This window comes from Lineus longissimus, chromosome 2 (genome assembly GCF_910592395.1).
Source record: "Lineus longissimus chromosome 2, tnLinLong1.2, whole genome shotgun sequence".
Classification (NCBI taxonomy): Eukaryota; Metazoa; Nemertea; class Pilidiophora; order Heteronemertea; family Lineidae; genus Lineus; species Lineus longissimus.
In genome coordinates, this window is record NC_088309.1 from 2,493,171 (window position 1) to 2,503,905 (window position 10,735).

The 10,735-nt window shown below is 40.9% G+C and overlaps 2 protein-coding genes across 3 annotated transcripts in view; both read right to left on the bottom strand.

Annotated features, from left to right (window-relative positions):
* Window positions 1-508: 508 nt before the first annotated feature.
* LOC135483509 (phosphomevalonate kinase-like) lies at window positions 509-2,665 on the bottom strand. Its single transcript, XM_064764470.1, has 4 exons — window positions 2,574-2,665; window positions 2,126-2,189; window positions 1,571-1,853; window positions 509-1,202 (listed from the first exon to the last, which is right to left on the bottom strand). The coding sequence occupies exons 1-4, from the start codon at window positions 2,657-2,659 to the stop codon at window positions 1,057-1,059; spliced, it is 579 nt and encodes a 192-aa protein (XP_064620540.1). The 5' UTR covers window positions 2,660-2,665; the 3' UTR covers window positions 509-1,056.
* Window positions 2,666-4,455: 1,790 nt separating this feature from the next.
* Window positions 4,456-10,735, bottom strand: part of LOC135501088 (vacuolar protein sorting-associated protein 53 homolog) — a 34,088-nt gene continuing 27,808 nt past the window's right edge. For both annotated transcript variants that reach the window (XM_064792869.1, XM_064792858.1), the window contains 2 exons: window positions 5,358-5,514; window positions 4,456-5,007 (listed from right to left, as the gene is read on the bottom strand). In XM_064792869.1, coding sequence (XP_064648939.1) covers window positions 4,813-5,007; window positions 5,358-5,514 — 352 coding nt within the window. In that variant the 3' untranslated portion in view covers window positions 4,456-4,812. The remainder of the gene's footprint in view (window positions 5,008-5,357; window positions 5,515-10,735) is intronic.

The following is a 10,735-nucleotide window of genomic DNA, read 5'->3' on the forward strand; positions in this document are numbered from 1 at the left end:
CGAGAAGTTCTGGTGGCGGGTAATTCAAATCGAACAGTGATGCCAATCAATTCATTCTCCAAGCATCGTCAATGGTGATCATCGTTGCCCAAGACCCATCTCAACTGTCCTCCGAATAAATGCATAGGATTTCAACAATAATGCGGCTCCCGGTATATAGCATTCTGAACCATCAGAGTTAATCGGGCCGTTACCTCCCCTAAGGGTTGGTGTAATGGAGTCCGGGTCAATGCTGGAGGGTCAAGATGTGGGATAGGTGGAGTCGGGACAATTAATCGAACCTTCCTGGCGCCGCCTATAGTCTTCCGAGAGAACTTTTACGACTAATGAATGGCTCCTGGTTTTACAGTAGTTGTCTACATGTATATGAGCTAAGCTGCAAAAGTGGCATGAGCAAGGTGTTCTCAGTCGAGACAGTCCTAAAGAAAACCTTAACAGGGACACTTGTTTTCAAAAATACACTTTATTCTTATAATCATGAAAATAAAATGCTATGATATCATTTATTTTAACACCAAAAATATCACAATCACAATCAACTACATATGACAAAACAGAACCTGCAACATCAATCAATGTCGAAAACATCATGGTCATTCCTTGACGGCTGGAATAGGAGGCCTGCTGACTTTTGTACCTTTTAATAGGATTGGACTGGAACAAGAGGCCTCCCTGATTGTTGAACCTTTCAACATGAAAAAATACAGGACTGGACTGGGAGGCCTCCATGACCATTGTACCTTTGATCATGGATAAATACAGGTCTGGATTGGAAGGCCTCCATGATGAACATTTTAACATGATTAAAGACAGGACTGAGGATGCGTCCATGACCAATGTACCTTTTAACATGATTAAAGACAGAACAGGAATAGGCGGCCTCCCCGGCCGTTGTACCTTTAAAAATTAATATAGATGGGACCGGACATTAATCTAGATGCCTAAACTTATTTGTCTTTACTTCTCATTTATCATTTCGATTGTATATTTCATTCTACAATGTTCAATTTGACTAGTCTAGCACCAGGGCAGATACAAAATATTCTCATTGTCCAACTACGAAACTCCTCCCAGCCTCATTTCAACCTTGGAGACCAGTTCTTTGAGCTGTCCATCTATGCTGCTGAGATCACTATTGTTCTCTATCACAACATCATGATCAAAAGCGTCCAATCCACATTCTGACTCTGCATCATCAACACCTGAAGAATAACATGGTTGGCAAATTAAGTGATGAACTTTAGAGATGTAAAGTCTACTACCTTCAGTCTAAGGGAAAAAGCCAGTACTTTTTAAAACTTCCTTCGTGCAGGCATGCCAGATAACTGATCGGCCTAATCTTGATTATATTGCAACAGTTCTCATGGTCCATTTGCGCCAAAACATGAACAATGACCAAATTCGATGGCGTACTGGTTAAAATGTCAGACTCTCAATCAGAATTGTGTTTACCAATGCTGGTTTGGTCGCCACTTTGTACTCACAGGTCGAGGGCGAGGCAAGCTCTCTGAGACACACCCTGATTAGGGAAAGTGCAATAAAAAACAGCTATCATTATTATTCTCTTCACCTTCAGTAAAAAGCCATCCTCTTTTCTGTCGTATATCTGAACTGGCAACCACTCGAACCGCGATAACTTTCTCACCAAACTTTGTCTTGAAATACTCCATGTCTGTTAGTCTCCTCGCATCACTGATTATCCACACAGGTCTCTTTTCTCTTTCAGTTGTTAGAGAGCAGAAGTACGACGGATCCTCATTTCGTTTTGCTTCTCCCCATCGTATCATATCCTCTCTGTACTTCTCCTTGTAATCTGTTGCATCAAGCAGCTTCTCAAAGTCCAGGCCATGTTCCTGCATCAGAAGAAGGTACACAACCAGGGGGAACCGGGAATAAAAGAGGGGTTTACTGTATGTGCGCCTTGTTTTTGTAGTGGGGGGATCCGGTCCCTACCTCAAAAAAATTTAAATATACATACTCTTGACAGTGGGATGTGGATGCAGTCATCCCCCCACCCCCACCGTGCTCAATACAGCCGGCCCGACATAACTTGGTATCAATATTCTACTGGGTATGAGTAACTCATAATTGTGACTACTCATACTGTACTCTTTATTTAGGCTACCTTTGCATATTGTTCCTTCAGAGGTCCAGATAACCGTAGGATAGCACATTTTCCTTGACCAACTCTGGAAAATAAGAAATGCATACATTTAACATTACCTGTAACAACGGTAGAGTAGGCCCTTTAATATTGTGCGGCTTTCACTGCTGATAGGCCTACTAGACTACAATAGTACAATGTGTTACCACCACCCATCTTGACCCACAATGTTTTGATATCGCTAATTGAGTGATCTCTCTGTTTATAATATAGATCTCTAACGCATGTGTAAGGATGAACATAAACCATGCATATCACCACACTCAATTAGTGAATTACTAAATTAGTCAATCAGTCATACTCATAGGCCTACCGAGTACTACTGGCACTGGCAAACGAGAACGTGGGCACAAGTAATTGCACTTTAATGTAATCTCGCATCAAACTGACAACAAATCAAAGCACATACTTCTGTTGAAGCCGATCAGAAACGAAGTCTTTGCCTGATTTTCTCTTCCCACTGAAAACCAACACAAAAATTGGAACGTGTGCCATTTTCAACCCTATGGGTTATTCAATTCAATTCAATTTATTTATTACTCAAATACGCCCTCTAGGGGCCAAAGGTAATACAAATAATACAAACTCGCACAGTGCCGAAATTAAAATTCAATTTCAGACACTGGAATTGGTAAAATTCCGCCATCTTGGATATCGGCATCCTGAGATTCAGGTGTTTTCAACACTGCGTCACCACCACTTCAAACTCCAAAGTCTTATCCAGGCCTAGTAAGTGCCACCTTCTTTCATAAAATGGCTTGTTTTATAAATAAATAACAAAATATGATCTTTGTAAATAAAACCCGAGATGTTCTGGTGTGTTTTTACGTGAATTTATTGCAAACTATCAATGCAGCGTAGTGCAGCCATCGTGTTCTCGGGCGTAGTGGTGATGCGATAGCCTCTTTGCAATTGTAAAGATTCTTTACATTTCCACATGCGCGGTACTGCTTTTCAAGATGGTGGCAATTTAGCAGTGCCAGAGCCGTTGTTTAGGAACGACATCAGCGCCTCTAGTGTCAAGATTGGTCAATGGGGCTGAAGTCTATTAATAGATGGGGATGACCTGCACGAGTGCATGGGTGGTGTTAAGTGAAAGATAGTCTCTCAAATCAAAGAGTCCTTCACAAATATCTTTGATTTTTTTATTGCTTCTCAGGGCCTGTAACATCTTGACCACCAAGGTTTTTGCATCGTATATCAATACCGTCACTCTATATTGTTACCTGCATAAATGACTTTCGGCCAATGAGACAGTAGCGCAACATATCTCTTCTGGATGTGCCCTCCCATTCATAGGTCACCATGTTGCCAGAGAGTGTACCAAGTCTTTGCGGGATGTCCCATGCCCCTTCATTATATGTCGACTTGACCAACTTATGTCTGTAAGTCACACACTCTCCGAAGACAGTCACAACCGTGGAGGAGACACTACAAATTGTATTTTGCTTCATCATTACATGACCGGAGACTGACCCACAGATTACCAGAAGTCAGCAAGTAGGATCTGATATCTTGAACCAGTAAACACTCAATATAAGAACATGGTCGATCGAAATCTCCGTCTCATCCTGGAATCGTGCAATGTAGAGCTGACACAACAGCTGCTACAGAGAAGACAGTTATAATGTATGTCTTCGATCTTCAGATTGGGTCTTGTGTCTTTGAAAGATTCTTTTGCTTATTGGCAACTCTGTCTCCCACCCCTCGACATTATTTTGTTATAGCCTGACTATCATTGTGACCTGCCTACCTGAGGTTGAGACACCTCGATGTGACCACAGAGAAGACAGTTCACAGCCTTGTTGCCACACCGCCATCGATTTGATTTTAAAAAAAGGCCCCTATGTCCACGTTTTATCGGAAAGTTAGGATTATATTTCTGATTCCCTAGTCTCTGTTAACAACAGAGCAGTGACAGTGCAAGTGGAATTGTTGGTATTCGATTATAAAAGGGAGATAAATATCCCACTTGAGGCGTTTGAACTAGCTCGCTGCGCCTGCGACAGATATGCTCAGATACGTCGTAGTCACAAACCACACTTTGCGCTAAAGCGCCTTGGGCGGCCCCTGCGTATCCCATCCTTCATCCTGAACCTCATGGTCTATACTCCCTTTAAACATAGCCGGGGTTTAATTTTAAATCTTGATAAGATGCAATCAGGATAAAGCATGACAAAGGAACAATCACGTCATTTCGTGTTGGCCCCGTGAAATGTATGGACTGTAACAGAAAGGTTGGTTCTGCCTCCGGAAGAGTAAGCTGGGAGTGAGAGAAGAAGCAACAAGGCTTTAGTTCATACACATAATTTATTTCATAGACATAGATTTTATATACATGTATTACAATTATACTGGAGAGTTTATCCAGTGGACCAGTGGCTGGGAAAATTCTCTGACATGCATGTCTGATGTGATCTGCCCAATTCGGCAGTCTTGATAGAACTCTTTCTTTCTTCAAAGTTTTCCCTAATATATGTGTCCAATCCCCCAGGTAGGCCTTGGAAGATCACAGAGCCTTGTATGTCCTGAATAATCTGTCTCTATTCTGAAAGCAACACCCTTGCCTTCCCATCTAACCCTATTGTTTTTTTTACCAACTGGGGTAGGTAAAGGTGGCGATGCGGTTCTCTGAACTTATCACATCACTATAGTCTCTTCTTTATCAGTTTCTCTAACTTTCTAATTCTGCTTGACTCGTGGTCGACCAGTGCCTCTAGTGGAGCAGCAAAGCCGGTCGGTCCTGAATGATGGTGGTCACTGCTACCACCATGTTGGCCTTGTGATGGGATCTTTGTCCTGAAGATGTCAAGCAAGGTACTCTGTTCATTTCGCTTTAAGCCCTGAAAAAGTTAGAAGTGAGAAAGTCTTAGCAGTATTATGACTGAGAAGGAAAATTTCTTATCAAAATATAGAACCCAGATATCGAGTGACAGTGCAGAACTGACACAAACTATAATAACGCAATAAACAACATGCATGGATCAAAGGGGCGCACCAGTGGCCCTCCACGTTTTGGGCAGAATTATTGAATTTCTAGTTCCATGGCAAGTCATCAGGAGTTCTGTATAGACTGCATAGATGGCACAACAGTGAATAGGAAAAAGGCATGAATGAGACACTGCCAGCATTCTGAACCTTCCCAAAAACTAAGTCAGGCTGATTTTTGACGGTAAGCTCCACAGCCTCCTACCTTCATCTCCAAGACTTTCTGGAACTCATTGATATCTCTGTCAACGAGTAACTTGATGTAGTTCTCTACATAACCTTGGGGCGGGTCATGGGGAGACATGATCACCTTTAAGATCATCTCAGCCTTGGTCATACCCTTCACCACTATCTTGGTGTAACTGGAATGATAAAATAATGGTATTTCAAACAACCAAATGCCTAATCATAGTGGAACCTCCCTTAGCAGACACCACTGTTGCTGGACACCCTCTCTATTATGGACATTCAATTTGGCCTTCCTAATCATGACAACTCTCTATTAAAGACAGCATTTGTCAGTTCCAAGATTATTATCTTTAACAGAGAGTTTCTACTGAATAATCTTATTTTGAAGATTCCTCTGCTGACAGGCGCTGGCCCATGCTAAAACCTTATAACAGAGAACCAGTTAAGTCACAAGTGGTGGGCCACCGGGCAAAGAAGCATCTGCCTGTTGGGTTAAGTAAAAGAAAAGATCAAACAAAATGTTCTTTTGAAGGTTTTTTTCTTCTTCGCCTGTTTGAGCCAATTAAACTAGAGGGCACCGACTAGTCTCCATGGAAACTAAAAGGAATTAGAATAGAATTAGACAGCTCAGGTGAATGTCACATGCCAGGTACCGGGAGGCAACTGAGCACGATTTGCTCCATGTACAGTAAGTAGATCAGTTCATTTTGCACAAATTAAATTTGTGCAGGTGTTATTATACACAATATCAGTTGACTTTTGGCAGTTGGCTTTTCAAACATATTCTCTGGATACAGAACTGCAGATATCTCAAATGTACAAATGTAAATTAACCCATTTGGGATGGGAAGGAAATAGAAGGGTTTTATTTAAACAAGTTTAGCGCCTACAGTACCCCAGGAACCTCAATGTTTAAAGTGCTTACAATCAAGAAAAGAACTCCAGTCAGTTTCAATGAAATCATTAACAAACCTGAAGTACATGCATCAACATTCCATCCCCTACATACACTTTGTAACATGAAATGTTGGAATAATTTGCACATCGAAGTCCCTTTGACTTTCAGTTCACCACTTGATGGTGAGTAACTACCACTGACAAGCGATGTAGCACTCTTCAGCAAAAAACACTATCCTCCAAAACCGTCTGGCTCCAAGAGCTAATCTATAGGTATGAAGAACAAAAACAGATGTCACCTCCTCCTCATATCCTTCCAAAAGCAGTCATTGTTGACACAAGTCAGCCATCACATCACCATGCAGGTGAGACAAACGACCAATCTACACACACCATCATCATACCACAACAGCAGGTGATGGCAATTTTTTTCATCAATCGCCCAGTATTCTGAAGTAAGGTTTTCACCTCATTTGAGGTCGAATAGTATATGTATTTGTCATGTTTTATTGGAAAACTTCTGAAGTTTTATGTTTGCAAGGTTTTTAAGAAATGAGGGACACATAGAAAGGTCATCAAATGTCATGACCTGGATGCAAAATCGCTTACCCAGCACAGGTGTAACATTTATAAATGTTTCCATTTCTGAGCGTTTCCCACTGAAATACAGATTGACACTTTGTCCCTGTTTTCCCCTACTGTATAGTCCTGGTATCTCTCGCCATCTATTGTTTGAAAACACTGAAATATGGGGGACATCCAAAGATGTTACACTGGGACCTGCTCTGAGGATTTCCTTTAGCTATCAAATTGATTAGATACAAGTACAGAACTTCAATGAAATTTGCAATAATGAAGTCAAACCACCTTTCAAAAGGTCAGAACTGGTAAATGACATCAAGAGTTTTTCAGTTGGCCCTCATACAGATGGGGAGGCATGAAGAACCAGTGTTTATGATGTTTTGCTTAGTTTCGGCAGGAATCAGTTGATAATCATCGAAGTGATTCTGTATTGCCAGATACCAATTAATTACTGAGGTGTTATGATGGTTTAGTTCACTAAGTGCATACTGTCTATTTACCTATCAATGATCAAACAAGAAAAAAATTACCTAAATCAAATACATTAACTGATGCCAAGGATTCCTGAGGATTCAGGTGGCCATATTTTTTCTTGTACCCTATTGATTGTTCCATCAGCAGACCAGTTACATCCTGTGCATTGAAAACACTCTTGTTTGAACAGATTGAGCATGCACTCTTGATCAACGAGTTGGTAGTCATTAATGAACATTGGTTTTTGTTATGCGATATGTAACTAGTTTTATTTCAAACTGATGAGGATATAAAGAGAGACCTAAAAATTTTTTATGGCTGTTCCATCAGCGTTCACCTGCTCTGAGAGATCAGCCACGGTCTTTCCTTTGATTCAGACATGGTGACAGAGATAAAGAACACCACTGCAGCCAGTAACAGCTGTACCTTGGCTATAATAGCATATTGTGACGGTGATAATGAAGTGAGATACGCTATCACCCCCGGCTGATCAGTATTCATGCATTCTGTGTCAAAACACCTTGAACAACTGATGGCATGTCCACTCCCGGCATCACAGGCTGATGTCGGGGTACTTGAAATCAGCATTTCCCAAGCCTTGTTAGTTTTACCATGCAAATGAGATCTCTACCAACAGCAGGAGTATCCACTGGGAAAACAGACCCTGCTAGGCCAGGGTGGCAATGAGCACCAATTCGATCCGGAAAACAATGACCCAATTTCAGTTTTGACTTACAAAGAAAGTATCAACAATCAAAACTTGCATGTGTAGAGTACAAGAGTTGGTTGGAGATTGGCAAGTCACTGAAATGAGACATTGGCATCAAGCAATAAACACAAGAAAACAATTTGACATTTAGTCATGTATTATGAAGTATTGACACCCTCAACAATGATAGCCATATATATTGCTCTGGTGATATAGAATCAACATAATCCTGCAGCCTTGTCAAACATTGATTACCAGCACAGGAGATTGAAGTCAAACAAAGATGGAATTTGATCCTATTCGCAAAACAAAACCATCATAAACTGTCATTTATTGTGTGAAGAAAATAATGACCAATGCCCTACCCATCGATATCTTCAATAAAACACTGCCGATAGTAATTGAGTGATGATTGCCTGCGATTGAACCCCTCAACCAAATAAAACAACTGGCAAATCTCACTCCATGAAGAAAGTCCATGGAGCTGTCAAAAATAGCATGGTGATAGTGATCACACCCTTCATGATACAACACAACTCAGCCAGGGAAGAGAACAGTTGAAGAAACCTTCACAATAAACAACATCCTTCCTTCTGCATTCATAAATAACCAATGGAAAAGATTCCTGACAATGGACCTATTTTAAAAGCTGCAAAAGCCAGGATCACGCAATGACACAAAAAATATAATGCAACAGTAATTCAACACCGAACAATAAATCAGCATTCTGCCCAGAACTGTAGTTATCCAATGGCATCTGGCACAAGAACATTTCATTTTTTATCATCCACCATAGCACCATCGGTGTCTATCAAGGAAGCGCAGATGTGACAGAACGCTCTCAACGTGCTAAAACCACTCGGCACGCATTTTCCCCCATTATGGTTAGGGCTTAGTGGTTTTGTCCCTGCTGGATCAGGAAATAACCATTGGATCGGAAAAGATTCCTGATGAATAATGGAATCATTTTTTAGAGCTACAGAAGCTATGATCACGCAGTAGCAACACTTGATTGTACATGCATATATTACGTACTTTATCGTAAATGATAAACATGGGGTGACGAAAGCAAACAAGACCAAATCACCATTTTTCATGAAAATATTATCACAAGATTTGCTAAGCCAGATAGTCGTTCGGACGGCTTACATGGTACGGAAGGGATGCCATGATACCATCACCAAAGATCGATCATCATGGCATTTCTATCGATGTGATAGGCAACTTGCTGAAGTTAATCAGCATAAAATGTGATTGTCAACACTTTTAGATCAGCAAGTAAAACCTATGAATACGCAGATGTCAGGAATTCCACATAAAACATGGTCCAGAGAAGTATTCTGTGGGCAGGTGTAAGTAGCTCTATCTTTATTGCATATCGTAACTGCTCGCTGGAAGTGTCTTAGTCAGTGGAAAAGTGGCAAATGTTCTAGAAGAGGTATGATCTGTCAAGAACTGTATTGGCTGAGGAAACCTTCTTCTGTTCTTGTTACAGAAGGATCAAGTATGGTACAACCCGAGACACAGGTTTTTGATACTCCTACCTTGTTTGAAATATCGAGAGGCGGAGTATATTGAAAGTCACTGGTTATGTCAGGATGAGTATGGTTATACCGCTAGGTACACAAGGTCACTCTTCACTTCCTTCCAGCATCATTGAGAAAGAACCTGGCCACATATTCTCAAAAAGTGCCATTCAAACAAGTGGCTTTAGCTGTCGAGGAGCCTGCCACAGAGCCATGAGAACATGAAGAGTGGTTGTAATTATTCAATCAATTAGCAGCCACATTCCAGCCACAATAATTATGTTGTCATGGCTTCGCTTGTTTGTGCCACGCTTTAGGAATTTGACCCAGATGACGTTTGTGTATTTAACCCAGTTGGTAGTATTTTCTAATACCAGCTGGACTTATACAAGGAGGAGTTGTCTTTGTTCTTTTCTAATCAGCCCCTGGATGGCATTGATCAAAGATTCTGAAATATGATGTCTCCTGTTTTAGCAAGACATCTTCTTTTCACAGGAACAACACACCATGCCATATACGTGGGATGAATATAGGTTGATATCCATATCTCATTTGTATTGGGAAAACCCAACTATAAATTGACAGGCTAGACATTTCATGTCACTTTCTGATCATCCTGTAGCCGCTTGAGCCATCCCATATCAACAGCTGCCTCATACCCCAAACAAGTGAATCAATCACCTTAGAATCTTGCCAATAACGCAAACTTCCAAGTAAAAATCATGGCCATACACCCCAGAAGCCCCACTGGTATCTTTTGATTTGAAAATTCAATCTGAAGCCTTTGGGTGTAACGGACCAAACTCAAATAAGCCCGCCATCATAACGGGAAGGGTAGCCAATGGATCGATGAGTTTTGGATCAAAGCTGTCAAATCCAGACAACTCTAATCATAAGCACTTATTTGAAATACATTTCCCTTGACTTATTTTCTCCCTGAGGGGAAATTTATGTTTGATCAAACAGTGTTTGTTGAACCATGCGTTGAAGAATCGATCTTGCCTGAAGTGCGGTGGAACACCTCTAAAGTCACTATGGAACTTTGGAATCTTGCTGATATCACACATGAAATTCAAACTCGGGCCAGTAATCTTCCTGATTGATGACATACAGGGACAGGACGAAAAGTGGTATGAGGGTGGATAATAGGCACCACCATATTGATAAAACTTGAAATCATAAAGCATTTAGAACTCTTTTAAAACG

What these genes read in the sequence shown, in the direction of transcription:
- LOC135483509 (XM_064764470.1), bottom strand. Translation starts at nt 2,659, where the DNA reads ATGGCACACGTTCCAATTTTTGTGTTGGTTTTCAGTGGGAAGAGAAAA. An exon ending in TCTGATCGGCTTCAACAGAA is followed by an intron (nt 2,190 to 2,573) that starts GTATGTGCTTTG and finishes CTTATTTTCCAG; the next exon opens with AGTTGGTCAAGGAAAATGTG. An exon ending in AGGATGGCTTTTTACTGAAG is followed by an intron (nt 1,203 to 1,570) that starts GTGAAGAGAATA and finishes GTTATTCTTCAG; the next exon opens with GTGTTGATGATGCAGAGTCA.